Below are 23,251 nucleotides of genomic sequence, written 5' to 3'. Positions count from 1 at the left end.
ATAATATCCTTTCAATTTATTGTTTTAATCATATTGGTTATTTGTTTTATTGGTTGTGTTGATTTTATTGTAAGAATGATTTAGAAAAGAATTAAAATAGAAAACAAAAAAGTATGAGAAAATGTGGTTAAAACTTAGAAAGACAGAGAGATGGAGTGATGGATAAAAAATAAGAAGAAAGTGCAAGGGGCAACATGCAAATCCAATATTTTCACTTTTTCCAATTACTCTCTCTAGTCTGTGTACTCTTTTAAACCTCTCTCTGTCTCATTGGACCTCCGTGGGCAACGGCACATTAATATAACTACCACCTCCGCCAATTTCAAAACCCGAACCCGAATTTCCCATTCCGGGTCCGACCAATGTTCGGAAAGCTCTCTTCCTGTCCGTGCTTCGGAGAATGGAGCTCCGACACTACCGAGACCGATCTCGACCCGGTTCTGCTCGTCTCTGGCATGGGAGGCTCCATTCTCCACTCCAAGAAGAAGAAGTTCGGGTTCGAGACCCGGGTCTGGGTCCGGATCCTACTGGCGGACCTCGAGTTCAGGAAGAAGCTCTGGTCTGTCTATAACCCTGCCACAGGTTACCTCTCTCTCTCGTGTATATATATGTGTGTGTGTGTGTTGGTTTGTGCATGTCGGAGTGTATATATGTATATGTATATATGCATGTATTTATAGTGTTTATGCATGTAAGTTACAGTGTGATTAATCTTTTTTCCATTATTTGGTTGCAAAGAAGTTTAGGAAAATTTAGAAGAAAATAGAAATTAATTTTTTTTTTTTCTTTTTCCTTTGTGTTGCTGAGAAAGTTAAGGATAACTAAATCTTAGTTGAATTATTTGAAGTTGATTGTGATTGTTAATGCCCCCCACCCAAAACAGAAAAAAAGAAGAGAAATGAACATAATTGAAATGATTTTTTAAGCTCAAATACAGTGTTTGGTTGCCGGGAAAAACAAAAGAAACTCAGAGGGTGAATCTTGGGTTTGTTAATAGTTGAATTTGATTGTGGTTATTGCTTCCCCCCCAACCATCCCAAAACAGAAAAAAAGAAAAGAAAAGAGAAATGAAGCTCAAATTCAATGTTTGGTTGCCGGGAAAAACAAAAGAAACTCAGAGGCTGAATCTTGGGTTTGTTAATAGTTGTGCCTCAAGGAAACTAAACTTCCTTTTGTATTTATTTTTCCCTTATCCCAAACATTTCTGAGTTGATATAATTGATTTTCGTAGTTCTTAAGTTTTCGGTTATATTTTCTTTTTGCAAAACTCAAATTATTTAGTGACCGAAGTGATTAGTAATCATTAATTAATTTCCAAACTATCATTAATATTTCCATAACGTTCTTACATGTTACTTGTAATTCACAAAATTTAAAAATCTGAATTATTCAGGGACTTTTGAATTATTCGCAGTTAGATGTTACTGATAATTCCCAAATTATATTCAAAGTGCATGATTGTATCTCTCTCTCTCTCTCTCTCGCTCTCTCCCTCTCTGTCTCTCAAATATATTGCTTGCTCATTCATATTGATTCATTACACTAGTTCTATGGAAAATTACTAAAATGTGATCATGCGACTCTCTAAGTTGATTAATGTAATGGTAATGGACGTGTTAGTGTTTCCATATCTATGATTTTCGATATTGCAATAGTTTCTTTTCAACTGTTTGGAGAGACGGTGGTACTGTCATCTGCAATGTAGCCTTCTTGTCTTTATATGAGTTCTTTTATTTTTGTCTATTTTTATTTTCAATGGCATATTAATTTGGTTTCCCTAAATTAGTCTACCTTAACTTCGTGTTTTTTTTTTTTTTTTTTTTTGAGTTTTTTAGGTTATACAGAAACATTGGATGATGCAACTGAAATTGTAGTTCCCGATGATGATTATGGGCTGTATGCAATTGATATTTTAGATCCGTCATTGGTATGATCAATAATCTTCTCCGTGGATTCTCAAAGTCCTGTACTGATGTAGTGTATAGTACTTTCATGCAAGGATTACTAGATTTTGGATTCTATGAGTTGATTGTTTTAAAATGAGATGGTTGTGGAACTTCTCCACCCTTTGGGATTGGTTGATCCAAAGTAAATAAGACATGCAGCTGTTCTAGTGATCATCAATTTACAAACATGATTTAGAATAGGCCTAACTTTCATTAAAATTTTGAAAATTACAAATTCATCAAAAGGTGCCCAGCTGACTTATCTTTATATAAACAAGGAGGGATTTTCTTGTTAAGTTCCCCCCCCCCCCCCTCTTTCTTCCATTTCCATTAGTCTGTGTCTTTCTTCCTAATGTTCTCTTGCACTTGGCTTTTGGTTTTTAGCTAGTCAAGTTCTGCGCTTTTTTGAATTTGTGCGCCGACAATTACTGCCAATAAATGATTTGACATTGATATGTTGAAATAAATAACACGATGATGTTCAAAGTCACTCATCTGCTATTTATCTTGCTTTTGATTTGATCAACTGCTTGTTGCCTTCATACCACACATTACTATGCTTTCAGATATGATCAACTAATGGTTCTTCCCCTTCAGCCTTCACCTATTCTTTTCAGAATGACTGGTAATTGCAGCAGATATGGCCATGTGAAGTTCCTGTCAGACTTTCCCTACTGTACTATCATTGCCAGCTAACTGACTAATTAGATAATGGTTGTGGCTTTATCTGTGAGCACTACATTCCGGTCAATGCTTGGATCACGGAATTCCACACCCACTAGGAAACAGTTTAGTTTAAATCATCATTGAAACATGACAGTTGATTTGAGAGTCGCAGCAACTTCCATTCTGTCTTCATTACTTTCAAAATATTGTTTCAGACTTTCAGTTTCTTTCCCTCTTCTTTATTTCTGATATCATATTCCTTGATGCTCCAGGTGATAAAACTTATACATTTGACAGAGGTATATCATTTTCATGCTATGATTGATATGCTTGTTAAATGTGGGTATAAGAAGGGAACCACACTATTTGGATATGGTTATGATTTCCGGCAAAGCAATAGGTAATCCATTTTTTATCGGTTGCTTTTTTGGTGGTCAAAGTTGATATCTTGGTGATGCAATTCTCAAGTGACTCAATCTCTAGACCTCTAGACAAGGTTTAATTATTACATTAGTGTCTTATAGCTATTAAAAGTTTCTTTATGTTGCTCATAGTTACCTGCAATATATCATTGGCAGAATTGACAAGTTAATGGAAGGTCTTAAAGTGAAGTTGAAAGCTGCTCACGAAGCTTCTGGTGGTAGAAAAGTCAATATAATTTCACATTCAATGGGTGGGCTGCTAGTGTTGTGTTTCCTGTCACTCCATAATGATGTGCGCAAATTTCTCTTGTTCATTAGTTGTTTTTTCATGGGACATATGCAAAAAATAATAAGCCCCTGTGCTACAAGAGGCATAACTAGTGATTTAACTTTTTGTCTGCAGGTATTTTCCAAGTATGTGAATAAGTGGATTTGCATTGCGTGCCCTTTTCAAGGTAATCACCTTTATAGGAAATCAACAAAAATTGCCTCAAACCATTGATTGACTACCCTGAGAGAGAAAACCATTCCATTCACTTTTCAGTAATCCATAAAAAATATAGGGGGTTTTAATAATAATCGTCAGAATTGTTACTTAATGTATTTAAAGAGATAAAGGCTCTTTTCAGTGTTTTGGGAACGACTTTCTCTATTGCCGAAAGTCAAAATACTGGATTTTGCTGAAGCAAAAGAAAAAAGAGAAACAAAGTAAGAGAGAAACAAAGGGGAAAATAGAATAGGAACGACAAGTCTTCTGCTTATGATCAACATAAACAAAAAATTTGCAGTAAAGCTGAAAGTTCAATGGAGTTATGAGCTTGGAGTATTGGTTTAAGTTTCTTATTTAATTTAGCATGCATTATTATCAATTAATTTGGAGAACTGTTAAAGCTGTCTCTCCTTGTTTTGTTGGGAATTGTGTAACCATTTGAATTAGTAGTTGAAAACAGTAAACTGCATCAGTGATACCACCAGGCTGGAATAGTGATGGTATAGTGGCACGATGATGATTGAGATTTTTTATTTACCTATAGCCACACATTTAAGCAGTAAGTTTCGGCATTTTTTGCGGTAGACATGTTAAGGCAATAGAAAAGTGAAAAGTAGTGGCCCCAACATCATTTCTACCATTTACATTTGAAACATAACAAATGCAATTTGTGGAACCATAAATACAGACTAATAAAGGTACACTACAAGTGTTGATCTGGTCCTGCTTGTCAGTGTTAAGAGGCTCCATTCTCCACTCGAAAAGGATGTAGTCAGGTTCAAGAAGCACTTTCAGCTTCAATTAATGGCTGCTTATAAGTGGTTCTTCAAAGTTAAACTTGAACTTATCCCAACCGCCTTGGATTTGGCTGCATGAATCCGCAAACATGTTTCTTGACTTCCCAATTGCTATCTTCCAACATTTTTTATTTGATTTTATGGGCATTATGATTTCTATTTCTTTACCTTGCTTAAAGTTTAAAAGCAATATCTTCTTTACTCTCCCCATGTAGAAATCTTGTATAACCTACAGAATTTATTGTAAGTGCAAATAATAAGGATAAAAATGTAACACAAGGTGCACAAGTGTGCCAATGAAGTTATACTTCTTTCTGTACAATGAGACGAGTAAAGCAAGGAGTCTAAGAATACCATTAAAGAACGTGAAGAATTTTAGCACAGATTAACTGTTCTGATCCTATTTAATTTCTTTTCCTCTGTTATTTTTCTTGATGTCTTTTCAAATTGTACTCCAGTATTAATTCTGCAACACAATTACACAGGTGCACCAGGATGCATCAATGATTCACTCTTAACTGGATTGCAGTTTGTTGAAGGTTTTGAAAGCTTCTTTTTTGTATCAAGGTGGACAATGCACCAGCTGGTAATTCCTCAATTTGAGTATTTGGCCCAGTCATTGGATTTAAAACCTAAACTGGGAACTTATTCATGTCGTGCCAAGCATCTTTCTTGGTGAAACTATCCTTCCAATTTGAAGCAGCATCAGTAGGTAGTGTTTCATAATGTAGTTATAACAAATAGGAAATTCTAAAAGGAAATGAATAAATGGAACAGAATTAGAAGCGTTATTGTCAAATGCTCACAGAATTTTGTTTGGACGATCATGTGCCTTTCTTCGGTAACATTTAGGAAATTGTTGAGGCTGTCTGATTCTGTTTGACTTTGGCAAGCTATTCAGGTGCATGACACTCCATTGAAGATTAGTATAAGTTTTTCTTATAAGTTGCATGTACAATATACACTGTGTTCAACTTGCTAGCATCAGGTCTAAAGAAGTGAGATATATGCTTCTAATCCCATGTGACAAGGAAAGTCTGGTCAGCTTTAGCTGCCATATTGTTCAAATTAGGGAGTTCGTTCTCAGAGTTTCCAATAATGATTCCGCCTCATTAAATTCAATACTACTGATGTTTGGTTAATACACTACGTACTGTGAGATGACATATGTTTCATTTTCTGTATAGTTGGTTGAGTGCCCATCAGTCTATGAGATGTTGGCAAATCCAGAATTTAAGTGGAAAAAACAGCCAGAAATTCAAGTTTGGCGAAAGCATTCCGTGGATGGGGAAGCTTCTGTTGATTTGGAATCCTATAGCCCAATTGAAAGTATCACTCTGTTTGAAGAAGCACTGAGGCGTAACGAGGTAATACGCTCACAATTTACCTAGCATGAAAATAATTAATATTGGTCCTGAGATTCTCTCGACGTCTTCACCATTATAATTTTGTTCCATAGTTCCTATAGTGCTGGTCTTTATCTCAAATGTTTTTTGTTGCGTGATTAAAAGAGATTTTATTTCCTCTTTTATGCATTTTAACTGCTAAAATTCACAAAACTAAATTTGTATGGTGTTATATATTTATGACTCTTCTGTGTCAAAGCTTGTGTATTTGCGATTAATTGATGCATGTGTTGAAGATGGAAACTATCGATATATCTTGATTTTATTCTCTTATTTATGTCTATTATTCTGATTGTAATCTCCTAATATTTCTCCCCATAATAGTTTGTATTCCTCTCCTATTTAAACCCATGTAAACGTATGGAACAACATGGAATAACACATTTCATCTCTTTCTCTTCAACTTGGTATCAGAGCAGTTTCTCTTCTAGGTTCTTGATTTTTCTTCTCCTTTGGATTGTGCGATTCCATCTGAGTTGGGTTCACTGTCTCACACCCATGTTACTGTGGCTGTGTGATCCCAACGTGAACGTTGTGGCAGAGGGTTGCTCGACGTAATTTGGGCCACACAACTGGTGACCGGTGGAGATTTTAATTCATTATCTCCTAATTCTTGAATTACTTGATTTTGATTATTTTTGTAATTTTGAAATCATATTTCATTTAGTATATTTAATTTTAGTAACTCCTACGTAAAACACTTTAGCCAAAGATTCAGAATAATTAGTTCACATTAAATTTATCTCAAGGGAATATTTCATGTCGTTTTGATTAAATCAAAGGATTATAGATTCCATCTTGAGGAGTAGTAGTATTCCCTTGCTACATGTGATCATCCAATACACCGAGATTTTGACCTTGAAAGGTCTCACTCCTAAATGTATCAAAGTGGCATTCACTTCACATCCTAGTTCATACTCACCTTAGGATTGAGAGCTAATGCTATAAGCAGTTGTGAGTTCAAGTTATTTATATTGATAGTAGTTATAATAAAATACCAACTTACACGGTTCATTCAGTGCATTGTCACCACACCAACATATCATCCAAAAGTCTCCACTTCCATAATCAAGATAGAGATCATCATGATTGATATTTTATAGTCTTATAAAATGGAATGCCCAATTCCATTACTGACTATAAACTATAGTTTATAAGCTACAAGGTTTATGGTTTAGATCTTCTGTGTGATAATCTTATTAACACACCTCAGCCTATATTCAATGTAACTTAAGGACTACATGCATATATACAAAATAATATGCAAATGTACAATTATAGGCCAAATGTTCTAAATAAAATTCAGAAAAATATTCGACTTTATTTAATAAACCAAAATATCATTCAATAGGAATTGGCTTTTAGGGCATAAACCCTAACATTAAAAACTCAGAGTCAAACACAACAAACCTGAAAAGATCCAGGTTTGTATTTGACCCTGGGTTTACAACATCAACCAGCCTCTAGTTAATCCAAGAATAATTAAACAAATTCATTGTTGCATTAACGATCACAATTGAAAGAAGGCCACACTATGATTTTTTTTTATCATCAAGGTCCTAGAATCAATATGAAACCAAGATGGGAAGAATAAATATCGAGTATCATTGAATAGCAAGCATAACAAAATGTGAAACGTATTAGTGGGTCCTCAGGCATGCCATGCTAGGGTTAAGACAACTTAGCAATTAAGGAAAATTTTAAATCTTACCATGCTAGAAAACTAAGAAAAAAGGCCCCTGCTTGACCTCTTCTAGCAATTAAAAGAAATTATAGACGATGCTGTTTTCTGAACTTCATCTTCACTGTCAAGGGTGGTATTTTTGTTCTGAAGTTTGAGAAATCCTAGAAGATATTGTTCCTTGCATCCGATTTAGTTTGACGTTATGCTTCAGTTAACTTCTTTCTTGAACCCCTATAAAACCCTATTCCTGGGCATGACAGAAACTTCCTCTATATTTTATCTAACAAAAGCATCAATATATTTTCAGTGTTGCTAGCATTTCTGGATGCAATTGTAGCCTATCTCTTTTCCCCAATAGTTGTCCACTTTCATCATAAATTCTTCTACAAGTAGCTAAAGCTTATATCATCTGTATTGATTGCAGCTAAATTATGACGGACAAACAGTAGCTTTGCCCTTTAACTTTGAGATTCTCAAGTGGGCTGCTGGCACTCGCCAAGTTATGTATGATGCTAAATTACCGGATGGGGTCTGCTTCTATAACATTTATGGAACATCATTTGACACACCTTTTGATGTTTGGTATGTAAGTGAATTACTTTAGGAATTAGGAATGCTTTTTAAGGTCAATGGTGTCAATCTTTCAAAGAAACTGACCAGCTAATCCCTTATTTGTTTCAAAATATGAACATCTAAAGAGGGTTTGGAATGCATGATATAGTTGGTTAAACATAAGGAGTTCTCTCACCAACACCAGCTCATTTCAACTAACTCTAGTTGTACATGCTAAATAATGTTTATTTTTTATATGAATTTAATACTGAAGTTAACAATATCTGATACGGAGATCTGGGAGAAAGAGATTATAAATGAAATTTAATCCAATGGTTAGTAGGATAAAATCTAATAATTTGCTGAGACTGGGATTTGGATGTTGTATGTAGAAGAACCTTAATTACAAATGATATTATCTTTCAATTTGACGAAGGGTGAGAACAAAATTATGATTGAATCATTTTACTGTGTAGTGGTTTTGGCTTTAGACAATATAGTTGTTCTTTAGAAAATATCACTATTATCCTGTGAGCATGATAATGAAAATGTTTAATGCTGGAAGTGCATCTGACATGCATTTTTAATGCAGCTATGGTTCGGAAACATCTCCAATTGAGGACTTGTCTGAAATATGCCACTCAATGGTGAGTGATTTGATTTGATTGTGAAATCATGAACCCGCTATCAGTTAAGCATAAAGATATCTTGAACCATCAACCCTCACCTTTTGAAACTACTGTCTATCAAGAAGTAGTTCTTCTTTAAATGGTGGTTAATCAAGTAGCAGTTTTGATTTTCTTTATACACCTAGGAAATGGAGCCCTTTAAATGATTATGCCCAAACACATATGGCCTTGAATTTGTACCTTAGCTACTGACATATTCTTGTTATTTTATCTCTGTTTATAACTTGTTATCAGTTGTTTGTTCCAGCCCCAGTATTCTTATGTTGATGGAGATGGAACAGTTCCTGCTGAATCAGTAAAGGTGCTCTATCTGAACGTTCATTTGATGCATAATTTCAGCTGTTGTTATTTAAGGGCAATCTCTGTGATGATGTCCAGTGTCAAAACTTTGAAATAACAATTCAAATTCTTGGTTGGTAAGTAAAACTCCAGTCATGAAAAAATTACCAAGCTTGAGCTAGACTTGGCTTGGTTTGGCTCAATTAACATCTTTCTAAATCCGGTCAAGCAAAGCTCAAGCAGCCTAAAGCTCATCTAGGCTTGGCTTGTGTCACCCGAAACTTTACATATCCACCATGGAAAATTTAAACAAAAAGGACTGGGGAAAATGATGATTAAATTTTGACAAATTATTCAAATAGAATTCTTCCACTCCTTTTTCTACATGCAAAAATGATGCACACATTTCTGTGTAGTTTGTATTTAGTCTCATGTAATGCTAATCACCAAGTTGGAACCTAACAATTAGATAGTTATACACCATAACAAAAGAAAAATAATATAAATTACAGGAATAGTTGATGAAGTAGACAGATAACAAGACAAATAAGTAAGACATTGTAGTCTGAACATGGAGTTTAGGCTTGGCTAAGTAACTGAACATTTCAGATTTATTTTGTGAGATTACTTGCTTTTTTTTTTTTTTTTTGGAGAAACTTTACTTAACTCTCTTAAAGTTTTATCACTTTTGCAACCCCTAAAGTTGAAAAACTTTCAATTTAGTGTATCAAAGTTTCAATTTTTTGTAATGTCACTCATCCGTTAGGTCTTTTTGTTAAATTCTAAGGGAGGGTGTCAAAATTACCAAAATACCCCCAATTTCTTTTTTTTTTTTTTTGGAAAAAAAAGAAAAGAAAAATTGCAAAGATTTAGGTATTCGTTAGAATTTAACAAAATTTTCAAAATTACCTACACCTGAATTTTTGCGAATTTTTTTAATTAAAAAATAGGGGTATTTTTTGAAAATTTAGACTGAATTTTGCGGAAAAACCCAAGGGAGGTGTAACATTACAAAAAATTAGAAGTTCGATACCCTAAATTGAGAGGTTTTGAACTTTTGAGAGGTAATTGCAAAAGTAATGCAAGTTCAGGAGGTTTAAGTGAATGTTCTCTTTGTATTTTATTTTATTTTTTTTCGGAAGCGGTGAGATTAGTTCTTGATGATGCTAAGATCTTACTATGTATCTAACTTCCTTCTTTGGGTATACTTGTTGTATACATTTGCAATCTTGAAACCAACAGCTTACGCTGTTCCAAGAACAGAAATTTGTAATACTTTATTGCTTGATTACTTGTGATACACACAATGTTGAAGTTTTGACACCTCTTTGCTGCTGAGTATGAACTTTCCCATCATATTTTAAGCTAATCTATACTCTTTGGATTCCACAGGCTGATGGATTTGCAGCAGTTGAAAGAGTAGGAGTGCCTGCTAGTCACCGTGGATTGTTACATGACAAAACAGTTTTTAAATATATCCAAAAATGGTTGGGGGTTGATCCAAAGGTCAGCAAGCATTTGAAGTCTTCCAAAGTGGTAGATGCTTCAAATTAGGTGGAACACGTGCAGTTTTTTTGTGCTGAAAAAGGGGCATGTTTCACATGTTCATGTGTTTCTTGGTAATTATATATGTATGTCTGACCCGACAGCTTGCTATCATAGCTTTGTATATTGCAAACCTCTTTGTATTCATCCTCTGTTTCTCCTCATTCTGACATAATTTCCTATTACTCAGTAAAAAAATATCTGTTAGTTTGAATTTTTGATAAACATTATGTGGATGATGATGGTATTTCCTAAATAAGTTTTCTCCTTGTTGGTAAGGCAGATATTGTAGGACTATTGCAAGATATAGAGTTTCTGTTAACATTTATTATTGGGAAAATTTGACAAAACTTTCCTAGACTTCCACGTGTTTTGAAAGTATCTATCGAGGTTAAATACTCTCAATTAAGAGTATCGAACTTTTAATTTTTTTTAATTAATTTATTTCGTCAAATCTTATCAAAAATTTTAAATTACCCTTTTTTTTTATAAAAAATTAAAAGCTTGGATTTTACAAATTTTTATTTTTATTTTTTTCTAATAAAAAAAATGGTATTTTGAAAATTTTGACACCAAGCGGTAGAGAGGGAAACAAAGGTCCTTTGTTTACAGTAATTATAGGTTAGGTTGTGTAATGGGGTGCACGTGGAAGAAGAGCACGCAAAATTAGGTGTAAGCAGAATGCACACTAGAAAACAAGTTGAAGCATGCCAGCACAAAGAGATTTGGCACGTAGACACGCATGTGAAGACTCAATCAAGAGAGAAAAGATCAACTTAATTAAAATCAAAGTTTTTTTAAATGTTTTATTTGGTGTTCAAAGGTAGGTGAAGTGTAGTCAAAGTCAAAAAGGTTTGAATCCCAAACCCAACTAGGATTTTGGATGAATGAAAACCCCAAGAAAGAGAAACAGAAAGAGAGCATTCCTAGGGGTGGGGGGGCTTGTTTAGCTTATGAGAAAGATTCTATTTGAGATTACAAGGGACAAACACAGACATGAGACACCCATGAGGCATGCATTTTTTTTATTATTATTCCCTCTCTCTTTACATTTTACAATGCCCTTTTAATTGGGTCCACAACATTTATAATAATATTGCTAACCTGTGTTTATAATGTGGAATCATAATATCCTACACATATATTCAGGCCAATTATATGTACACACCCAAGGACGGAACCAGAAGTTCAATTCTATCGTCCCAGACGATATAAAAAAAAAAAATTCAAAAAAAAAAAATTCAAAAATTCAATTATATGTATAAACTCAAGGACGGAACTAGAAAATCATCATTAATAATAATCTAACAAAAATTTAATGGTAATTTTCACTGTCACGTCAAAGCGTACGTGAGTGAAAGTGTGTAGCATTTTTAAAACCTAGAGAGGGAGGGGATGCATGGGAAGAAATTAGGAGATTCGGCTTACATGTTGTTATTAAAATAACAGCATGTATGTTGTAGTTTAATCAACGGTCAAAATTGAATTTCTCAAAATTTATTTTCATTTTCTCTCCTATTAAAAGCTTGTAAAAATAAGTCAACTTTAAGATTCAATTTTGATCGTTGATTAAACTACAGCATACATGCTGTTATTTTAAATAATAGCATGTAAGCCGGATCCGAAATTAGGATCATATCCCGTTCATTTGAATTCCATAATATCCAATTAATTTTTTAAGAAACAAAAATACCATTTAAATATAAATAACATGATATTATCCCGTTCAAATGAACCGAAAATGATTATGTTCTCCTAGAGGGGGCAAAGGAGGAGTGTTGTAATTAATTAAAGTTAAAAAAGTGTTTGGATTTGTTCTTGGAAATATGGGGGAAGTGGTAAATGCATGGAGAAGGGTGCAGGGAGATAAAAATGGGAAAATTCAGGGTCTGCCACCACCGCTTTTCTTTCCAAGAAGGCACGGGTGCTCCGCTGATTTCTCCAATGCAATCCCAGTTCCCACTGCCTTTCTTTTGCCCCTTTCAATATTTTTTCCCTTCCCCGGTTTTCATGCTGCATCAACCTTCTGTGCACTCCTTTAATTTTATCTTATTTCTTTTTTATTTCATAACCTTAATATATATATATATTTCAAAATTTAGGGATATATTTCAAAATTTAGGGATTCAAAGAAATATCTCAAGAGCATTTACAGCAGCTCTCCAGTGTGTGGTTTTTTTCCTTAAGTTTAGGAAAAATATCAAAAAGGTCACCATAGCAGATTTCCTATATTACCTCTAAACATTAGAATCGATACCGTAAAACTCAATCTAGCAATCCTCGTGCTTTTAAAAAAAAAAAAACTCATTTTCTCTTCTAAATCATTAAAAAAGTAGAGAAAGAAAGAAATAAAACAATAAAGAAAAAAAAATTATATATTTAATTAGTATAGAGAATGATAAATAGAAGCTATTGTGGAGTGTACGTATGTAAATATAAAAGTAAATAGTAGTTTTGATCTTTAAATGTAGGGAAAATGACAAAGAAGTTACTGTGAATGCTCTTGCCTACAAACCCTTAGTTGATCAAACCTATAATTAGGGTCGACAACTTTTGACACAGCTCGTAAGCTGGACTTGAATTCAACACGAAATTAAAGAGTTAGGGTTCAGAAGTTTAACACGTTTAATAAAATGTGTCGAGTTATCTTATACTTAGGTTTTGACACAATTCGCGAACCCGACATAAACTCAACATAAAATTAGAAGATTGGGGGATTGAGGGGTTTGATCCTTTAATTGAATGAATTGAACTACCGTGCATTAACATGATCCAAATTCAACATACAAACACGAATTGCCAAGCGCATTCACAAAATGGTGAAGAGGAAAACCCCATTCTTTGTATCGACATATTAAGTATGTTATTCAAAATTACAAAGCCTGGTGTCAATTAATACAACTTTTCCGAGGATCCATTCACATTCTGAACATCCCAAAATTCATAGCTAGTGACAAAATCACTAATTGCTATGCCTCAGACTTCTGTTAGCTGGACCCTTAATTCTAAAATTAATTAGAACCAAAATTAAAAAAAAAAAAAAAAAATCAAAATTAGGAAATTAATCAGTAGTTGTGTACATCACTTGTTCCCCCCTATCCGATGATCTTCATCCCTGTCATTCCAAACTGTGGACGTTGGAGCTCCATGGCAAAGTACACCCATATTGTTTGACCGTTGGAACGGCAGTTGGGACCCAGTTATTACACGTGGACCCCTGATCATATCCGGTAGCCTTAACCACTGCCGGCGATGATTGTTGGGCGAGATGATAATAGACGTTCCTGCTGGCATGATAAGCGTCCGTCGACGACGGAAACACATGATTCTCGTAATTACCCATCGCCTTCACCTGATCATCGCTCTCCCCAACAAACCCATTGTTGTTTCCTCCATCATTACCAATCACCGTACTCATGGGGATTACATACCCACCACCATTGCTGCCATTTCCATGATACCCAACTCCTCCTCCATTGCTGTGCTCCATTGAAGCGGCGGCCGCCGACTCCATGCCCATGAGGTTGTGGAGAACAGAGTTTTGGTGAAAGAAATTGTGGGTGTTTCCCAGCTGCAACTGATGAAGATCTTGGAAGCTGGTGTGGTCAGAAGAATCTTGCTCTTGCTTGCACCAAACCCTCTGCCCTCCTCCTCCCCCATATGGGTAATGCACGTAAGGTGTTTGATGAGGTTGCTGAAAGGCAATAGTCGGCCACCCTGCTGCAGCCTGGTGGGCGCCGTAGCTGTTGATGCCATCGGTTAGGTGAGAAGAAGTGATGGTGTCATGATGATCTCTTCTTTGGCCATCAACAGTGATCATTTCAGCCTGCGCCTCAACATCTTTCAGCCGCTTTGCAGCCCCTCCGATGGGCAAAGTGCTGCTCTCCAGTATGCTTTTCACGTCGTATCTGCTCATGTCAAAGTTTGTTACTGCATTCAGTCCACGGAACTTGATGGCAGCAATGTCATATGCCTCTGCAGCTTCCTCTTGGGTGCCTTCATTAATTTAACAACAACATTACGAGACGTAGACGTTGTTAATCCAAAAAGACTGATTTTTACTATCACCTGATCATCTCAATTGTATGGTGGTCGTATATATGGCTGTTTACTAATTAACTAGCGTTTTTCGTTCAATTAAGATGACTTAATTACTGAAAGTTCCCAAGTAAAGGTGTTTGTTCCTTTGATGCACAAGTTAGAAACAGTATTTAGCATACTGTTATTATACAATTAGGATGACGTGACAACAAAAATCAGTCAATGATTTTTCTTTTTTACAAGTTGTTGATTCAAAAATACTAATTTTTACTGTCACGTCATTTCAATTGTATGGTGGTTGTATATATAGCAGTCTATTAAATAAGTAACGTTTTTTGTTTAATTAAGATGACTTACTGAAAGTTCCCAAGTAAAGGTCTTTGTTTCCTGCAACTCTTCCAATCCTTGCTTGCCATCGCCCATGCTGGTGGTGTCTGTCACAACCAAAAAACATTAATATTGGTGAAATTAATACATGTTAAAGATTGAGCAGTCTATTTGATTACTCATTCTCTTCTGATCTCATATATATATATATATATATATATATATATATAAATTAATTACCTTGTTACTCCTCTATAAATGGATGCACCCCTTGAAAACCCGCTGCTCTTCCTGCACCAATTAAGAAAAAATGGAATCATATTATCTAGTGTTCCATAAATCTGCAATCTTGATCCATGCATGGCCAATGGTTGAAGCTTCAGCATAGAGAGAAAGAATTTTAAATAAAATATTGTACCTTCGCAAAGACGCAACATACTCTTGCCTTGTCATGTGCTTCATTTCTTCCAACTCTTTTTCGTAGTTGCTAATCTGGAATTTTAGTCATTAACAAAAGGAAGAAGATGAGCAAACAAAACCCTAATGCATCGATCGGCCGAACACATTCGAAAAAAAAAAAAAAAATCATTTTGAAATTGGACAACAACCCCATCAATCCGGGATACTTTTGCCCAGAAAAGGAACATGTACAATAATGTGAATCACATTTCCCCATTATCTGTAGGTTAAAGTAACTCATATGTCCATCACATTGCCAACATTTGGGCATATATTTATATTTGCAATTCAACTCCTAAAATAAACCCACTAGGAAAAATGGCTTGCCAATCACTTAACTCCATGTGAATCTCTTTTAATTTATTGAAAAATAAAAATAAAAAGTGGAAACTTACTGGGAAATTTGTGGTGGTAGTGGTACCCCAATATTTCAATGCTGCTAAGTCATAAGCCCTAGCTGCCTTTTCTTCTTTGTCATAACCTCCTACATCAAATTAAAACAAAAGCGCCCATGATCAGAAACATATATAAATGAAGAAAATCTTGAGTTAAAAGGAAAGGTAAAAGGAGTCTTTTATACATACTTACCCAAATAAACTGCAGGAAGGTTGAGGAAGCCCCACAATAACATGAGAAAAACCCAAATAAGGAAATTAATAGAACATTATGGTTACTTTATTAAACATATATATACATACACTTTCCATTTTGGAGAAAAAGTAAACATGTTCTATCTACCTTGCCTTCCCTTACGAGTTTGTCCCTCTCTTCTACAACTATTATCCCATAGATGAGCCTCGTATCTGCCCGTCCATCTATGCCTGGAAAATCAAAACCCTTATAAACAAACAAACAAAGAAAATGTAGATATAATAAAGAAACAAAGAATTAAAAAACACCAAAAATAAATAAATTGAAAATGCAAGCATGCAAAGAAAGAATAACAAACCTTGTTACACCACGGTATATAGAAGTTCTCTGTCCAAATGTATCAATCGACTTTCTTGGCACCGCCTCGATGGCGCCGGTTTGGCTATCAACGCCTGTTGTTGTGTTTGGCGGCTTATTATCCGACGAAGAACTCTCTCCACCGCTCCCTCCGCCAGCGGCGCTAAGAAGCGGCAAAGTCGAGCTGGACTGCGACCCGGTGCTCATCGAAAGCGACAACGTTTGTGCGCTACTTGTTAGGTTTCCGCCACTTGCACCACCGCTGCCGCCACCACCACCACTATCATTCTTGTTATCCGGCTGAGGCTGCGGCGGAGGCGGTGCCGGTTGGTTCCTCAACCAGGTCTTGATCATAGACAAGCCAATGGAGCTATTGTTGTGGAGGCTGGTACTGCCGCAGCCGCCACTGCCACCACCACTGCCACCGTCACCGTCGGATGGAAGGTGTAAGGAAGAGTTATTGAACATGTAGTCAGTGGTGTTATTGTATGCGGCGGCGGCAGTTTCGTGATGGGCAAAAGAGTGTCGGCCGAGGAAGTTCTCCAGCTTTGGCTGCTGTTGGTTTTCAAGGCTCTGGCTATTACCCATTAGCATAGACAGCTCTGACGAGGTGGTCTTGTAGTTGTTACTTGAGTTCATCCCTAAACCCTTCATATTCCAATCTGCAAAAAGGAAGAAAAAAAAATCATTAAGTCATTAAAAAGAAAAAAGAAAAAAGAAAAAAAAAAAAAAACCCAGAAAAAATATTGCTCCAACTGCTTGAAAATTAGCATTTTCCATTTTTTTTTTGGTGGGTACTAATTTCTGAGCACCCAAAAGATGATTAGGGTTTTAGGAGTTGAAGTTGTAGTGGAAGGAGAAAAAGGTAAGAAAATAGAAAACCTTGGGGTTGATGATTATTTCTATTGAATGCTTCAAGTATGCCAAAAGGAGGAGGAAGGTGGTTGAGGGAAGGAGCGGTGGAGTCAGAAGTGAGATTGAAGCAGTCGCCGGAGACATCAGTGCCGGAGATGTCGTCGGAGTTGAAATCAAGGCGAGAGACTGTGTTTTGAGAGTCATCTTGGTGATGATGATGATGATGATGATGATCAGAAGGCTGCTGTGGGAGTTCTTGAGGGGAAAGAGAGAAACCCAACCAGTTCATAGAAGCCATATATATTTGTATATATATATATATAAATAAAAATGTATTTATATATATATTATTTTTGAAGGAGGAGGCGTTGATCAAGTTGAGCAAAGAGATGGAGATGATGAGGAACTAGTTCATGCATGAAGAACTAGATAGAAGCATACATGGCGGAAGAGAATGAATCCATGTGTTGAGAAGAAAAGGACGAAGACGAAAGGTCAAAAAACACCAACAAAATCTTAAATCCTGTCTTCCTAAGCAAAATGAAGATTTTTTTTATATATATATCCCTCTCTCTCACATACGTACACACCCCAATCCTAAATGGGGCACCTCTTATTTAAGGAAACGAGGCGCCCATATATGTATATATATATCTCTGAAAATCCAAATATTTAAAGAATTGTGTGCAAAAACAATGAAAAGGTACACGAGGAGCAATAAAATAGTTTTGTTGTAGGCAGTAGTTTTTTGGTTCTCAAACAAAAAATAGGGCAACTCAATTAAGTTGAACTTATCCTCATGCATATTATATATATATATAGTTTACAAGTTATAATTGATAGATAACACATTGATATATAGATGACACATGGATCATCATTACCCTACATATATATACCACGCACCATGTGCTTTTGTAATCTTCAAACAAATTAACTTGTCATCTCCCCTCCCCACCCCCAACCCCTTGGACTTCATATTTATTAAAATAATCAATTAATAAAACTCCTCTAAATAACAAAAAAAAAAAAAAAACGATTAGTGTCAATAATTTGTTCATATTTCCTTCATATTCTTATAGAAATTTTTCAATAAATCAATAATTAGATTTGTACGGTCTACCATTGACTTATATACCATGCATGCTCCGGTTGCAGCCGAAGTCTACAACAGTCTACTCTATTGACATTGACCCGACGGTAGCCTTTTTTTTTTTTTGCAGTTCTACTCATTTATCAGTATTTAATGACTTAATACTATTCTAACATAGTACCAAGAGTCCAAGACATTTTAATCAGGCCTACACCTCCGAACGTGACTCGACCACGGAGCCGCAATTCATTCGATTTCATACTTGACATGACTCTGATATATACCAAATGACACAAACCTCGAGTAAAATTCATCATGGAAAATCAGCTTGCAAGATTTGACTTAACCCATGTGTGATATTAAGATCGTAAATATTAACACCAATTATTTTTCGGTAGAAATATTGATGAATGTACACGGAATCCGATCTCTGCTTGGTGTGAAACACCTGTAGAAGAAGATCGATGCATGTGTAATTTGATCTGACAAAGAGTGACAAGAGTGAAGAAACCCACACGCAGCCCCTCTCCACGCCCATTTAGCCATGCCCACTTGGACAATGGTCACTTCATGTCAGCCAAATTATCAGACTCTTTCCCATTGAGTTCCTGCCTACAAACAAGCACCCATAACTTTCTCACATTCCATCCATCCATATCACATTATTTTACTATTATCTCCTCGTCCTAATCATAAACTGCTCCCCCGTTACAGACGGGAGCTAAGTGAGAAGAAAAACTTTCTCTTTCTCTCTCTGTCTCTCTGTCTCTCTCTCTCAAGTACTCTGCACAAAACAATAATTCATGCATGACTGACACTTTTTTTACAATGAAGAGAGGGGAAGGAATCCAAAACATATTCTTAATTAATTAATTAATTAATTATAAAAAGTTATAAAAAGAAAAATGAAATAAATATATATGGAGATGGGGTTTGCGCCTTGCACCCCTACATGAGGACACTAACCCTTGTCTTCCGGGTCTTCGGAGGTTATTTTTCATTCTCATGAAGTTTTTATTTGAAGGGACAGATTGGAAGAAAATCTAAGGATTCAAATGGAATTTTCAGATATCCCATGATCAGTGTGTTGGTTTGTCAACTAAACAGTTTATTTCTCTTGTCAAACTCATTGAAATTTCCTACGTATGCCGTTTTGGATGCAATCAACTGTATAACTTGTGCTTTTCCAATTAAAAAAACTATATATTTTTTTTTAGTAAAAAATAATTTATTCAAGGAAAACCCTCAACAAAAACTACTCCTTAAAAACGAAGGCCTAAGGGCTGGGTTGAGGGGCACAAACTACAAACAAGCCTTCAAGAGGGCAACTTTTATTAGAAAAGTCTTAATTAAGACCCATCCAAACCTCTATTGATAGAAGATCGAGGCTTCAATACCGGCCCTGTAATTAAGGAACTAAATTTTTTTAACCTTTACCCGTATTATATATAATCATCTCATATATATATATATATATATATATACTAGATTAGAGAATTAGGAGTTAGAAAAATAAGGTTTATACATTTCTACAAATTTAATTGGAACCCAAAAACACACAATAAGCTCTTGCAGAGCGGTGATTGTCTGGGCATCTAGCCCAGTCAGTGTTCGAGACTGTCTCCAATTGAGAAGATGAGGATTAATGTGTAAGTAATAAACCATGAGACGCAGTATGCTTGAGATATCTCAAGATGCATTTGAAAGCCTGCAAGTGTAACTTGGTTGGCCTGTGCATAAATTGACAAAAATGATTAACAACAAATGTCAAATTTATGCTCCTTTTGTTTCAACTTAAAATGATTTTTGGAAAATGTTTTCCGTATTTTTTTGTGTTCGGTGCGACGTAAAATAATAGTCAACGGAAAATATTTTCAGTTTAACCGAAAATTCTTCTTTAATTTTCAAAAAATGGTTTCCATTTTTGAAACATGTAAACCATTTTCTTTGAGTTTGAGCATCTCATTCTCAAACCGATAGACCCAACCGAGTTGTCGTCGGGACCCCATCGGGACTCGACCGAGACCCGCGTACCTGGAACCTACCTAGGACCCGATCAGGACCTGCCTGAGACCTGCATGGGACCTGCTTGGGACCCGATAGGACTAGACCGGGACCTGTTTGGGACATTATCAGGACTCTGCCGAGACCTGACTAGCACCCCGCTGGGACTCGCACGAGACCTGATCAAGACCCCACTGGGACTCAGTTGGGACCCGGTTAGGACACTGACAGGACTCGGTTGGGACTGATCACAGGACTCAGCCAAATTATCGTCGGGATCTAATCGAGACATTTTCGTCAGAAAAATATTTTCCATCGAAACAAACAGAGTCTTAGATGAGTGAGAGACAAGTATTGTACTGAGCCCATTGTGCTCCAAAACAAAGATGGGTCATCAACAGGGTCTCCCTCAAAGGTTGATAAAGCATGAGAATAAGACATTGGAGAGGAAATTGGCTTGGCCTCCATCATATTCGTACGTTGCAAAAGACTAGTGATACCTGTGTTGGGACAAGATTGAAGATGAAAAATCTCCACCCCTAAAAAGAAATTCATTGTACCAAGGTCCTTCACAACAAAATGAACCCGCAACAGTCGTAGAAGATCATCAATGGCATAGGACACCTATATATGCAATGACAATAATATCATCTACATATATAAGGATAAACATATATAGTAAATGAGAAATATTTAAAGGTGAACTAAGAAGATTTAACTTGTTGGGGATAGTGCCCTAAACTCCAAGTTTTTTTGTAAGACATTTTAGTTTATATGGAATAAAATTGTTATTTACTGATTTATTTAACTAGGCATATATCGTATAACTTTTTCTATGCTTATCTTTATTGATTATTATTAATTATTATGTGCATGTAAATGGTCCATGAATTTTGATTCCTACATGAAATCTTCCGTGACAGAATTAAGGTGAAAGATATTGCTACTTCAATTATCTACCTCTTATCCTTGAATAACTAATTTTATTATTATTTTCATACTTGTGAAAGCCTTATTACATGTACATAGTATTTTGGTATGCTCAACCAAAATTTCATGGCCATGAATAAAGAATAATTAATTCATATATAAAATCTATCTCAAGATAAAATTTCTTGTCCTTTTAGAGAAATTGATTTGGATTCTTTCTTGAGAAAAGCTTTCTCACAATGTTACATGTGATTACCCAACACATTGGGAATGTTGACCGAAGTAAAGGTCTCATCCATAGATGTATCAAAGCAACATCCATTTCACATCTGAGTACACAATTATCTCAGGATTTAGAATCAATATCATAAGCAGTCTTTTAGAAGTTATTGTCTTTCCTTATTAACAATATCTTTTATGTAATATAACTTCTTGGTCCGTTCAGTGCATAATACATTGTAATGCCCCGAAAATTTAATTAACTGGTAATTAAATTATCAAGCACCTCCCAGACTTATCTACAAAACTAATAAGTCCACAAGGTTCTATTTTCCTCAATCAGAGTAATTAAGCAGGGGAAATCCATGAGTTTATTTCTATTTGTAAGCATTACAATCAGAGCATTACTAAAATCTCAATGTAGGCTGAGTCATCAAAGTATACATGATACTGCAAAGAATATCTGGACCCTCCTAAAATACACAAATACATCTTAAATGCTAGATATCACAAATAACCTCCAAAGTTCTACAATGGGTCTTCAAGTTATAACATGATCAATACCTTTATGTCAATCGACCGCATTTGCCTCCAAGTCCAGTCCACTCAACCCTAGCTAGGCCCTCTATAAAACGCTATCATGCTCCCTTGGTGTAGAAAAGTAAGTGATAAGTCTAATGACTTAGTAAGCAGGTAATCTCGTGCTAGTGTGTGATAGTGAACAGTTTATATCCAAATAAAAAGGTTAAGCATGAATATCGTTATTCTCAAAATATTTATTAAGATGCCTTTACAATATTATAGCTTTAAATCAGCATTTTCCAAGTCTTTACTTCGTTTGCAACTACTTGTGCCATCTACAAAGTATTTTGGGGTATTACATACCTACACATTAACTTAAAGCCTTCAGCTTCACTCAATCAAGGTAGACCATTAAGGTTCGATGTATAACATTCTTTCAAATATGGAATGACCAATTCCATTACAGATTGCGAACTATCTTATAATTTATAATTACAAGTACTATGAACTAAAACCTTATGTGATAACTCTGTTACTCACGGCCTATAGACCATATTCAATGTAATCTAATGACCTATTATATGCATAATAAATACAACTAGTAATATGCATGTAAAGATTTATATCCCATATGCTCAAATAATTTAATTATTGAATAACAACTTATATTTATTACAAGCACTGAATGTCAATATAGATATAAAATCATTGGAATTTAGGGCATGTGGTGTCTGATATTAGAGTGTGATTTGCAGTGACTTTGTATTGAGATGTTCAAGAGTGGGAGGATTGCTCGAGATAAGTAAATGCTTACGAAACTTTTTTTATTTTATTATGCAACATATTAGTTTTCAAAATAATATGTCTTGAGCCTATTGATTATGATAACATTTTTATGATTGCTTCAAATGAATATTTGCTTATTTTACAATTTACAATAAATGAACAATATTTGCATTGTATGACATGACCATGGGTCATGTGCTACTATTATATGGGGCTTAACCTTATGGTCACAAACATCTACTTTGGACTTAGATCTAATGGTTGTTTGTGACGGGCGCACCATGAAATTAAGGATGCATCATGTAAGGCTTTGCTAGTAGCATAGGGCGCTTAAGATTGAACTCGGTCGAGCTGCTAGTACATGACAGTATGATGTAATATTCGAAGCACCAGTAGTACTATACTACATGTCCCTTGGGACAACGTCAATCCTACTAAGAAGGGGTTATTAATGGCTTAGATAGTTCATAGAAAGGAAACTTATGGTCGATATTAATTATATATGTGTTTTGCATGATTTCTGAGTTATCGGAATTATGCCACCCCATTTCAAAATAAACCACATTTTTTACCGTGTAATAACGAAGGCAA

At 35.4% G+C, this 23,251-nt stretch overlaps 2 protein-coding genes across 5 annotated transcripts; one reads left to right on the top strand and one right to left on the bottom strand.

Annotated features, from left to right (window-relative positions):
• The first annotated feature begins 272 nt into the window (after positions 1-272).
• Positions 273-10,701, top strand: LOC132172554 (phospholipase A(1) LCAT3). 4 transcript variants are annotated; one of them, XM_059584069.1, is made up of 11 exons: positions 273-582; positions 1,836-1,927; positions 2,885-3,012; positions 3,191-3,326; positions 3,438-3,489; positions 4,807-4,907; positions 5,509-5,688; positions 7,836-7,993; positions 8,556-8,610; positions 8,900-8,953; positions 10,324-10,701. In XM_059584069.1, exons 1-11 carry the CDS (start codon positions 363-365, stop codon positions 10,483-10,485), a joined length of 1,338 nt encoding a protein of 445 aa, XP_059440052.1. In that variant the 5' UTR covers positions 273-362; the 3' UTR covers positions 10,486-10,701. The 4 variants fall into 4 exon arrangements, with proteins under 4 accessions (XP_059440052.1, XP_059440053.1, XP_059440054.1 ...); XM_059584070.1 differs by having other exon boundaries at positions 8,887-8,953; positions 10,324-10,506; XM_059584071.1 differs by lacking the exon at positions 10,324-10,701 and having other exon boundaries at positions 7,836-7,997; positions 8,900-8,954.
• A 2,856-nt stretch (positions 10,702-13,557) lies between these two features.
• Positions 13,558-17,404, bottom strand: LOC132169042 (AP2-like ethylene-responsive transcription factor BBM2). Its single transcript, XM_059580132.1, is given in 10 exon segments — positions 13,558-13,654; positions 13,656-14,472; positions 14,875-14,951; positions 15,085-15,135; positions 15,263-15,336; positions 15,699-15,787; positions 15,892-15,900; positions 16,042-16,124; positions 16,253-16,913; positions 17,134-17,404. Coding segments are annotated over 10 exon segments (2,229 nt in total).
• Between the last annotated feature and the right edge of the window lie 5,847 nt (positions 17,405-23,251).

This window comes from Corylus avellana, chromosome ca2, assembly GCF_901000735.1.
Source record: "Corylus avellana chromosome ca2, CavTom2PMs-1.0".
NCBI lineage: Eukaryota > Viridiplantae > Streptophyta > Magnoliopsida > Fagales > Betulaceae > Corylus > Corylus avellana.
Note: the sequence above shows the minus strand (reverse complement) of the source record. Positions and strands in the feature narration are given on the sequence as shown.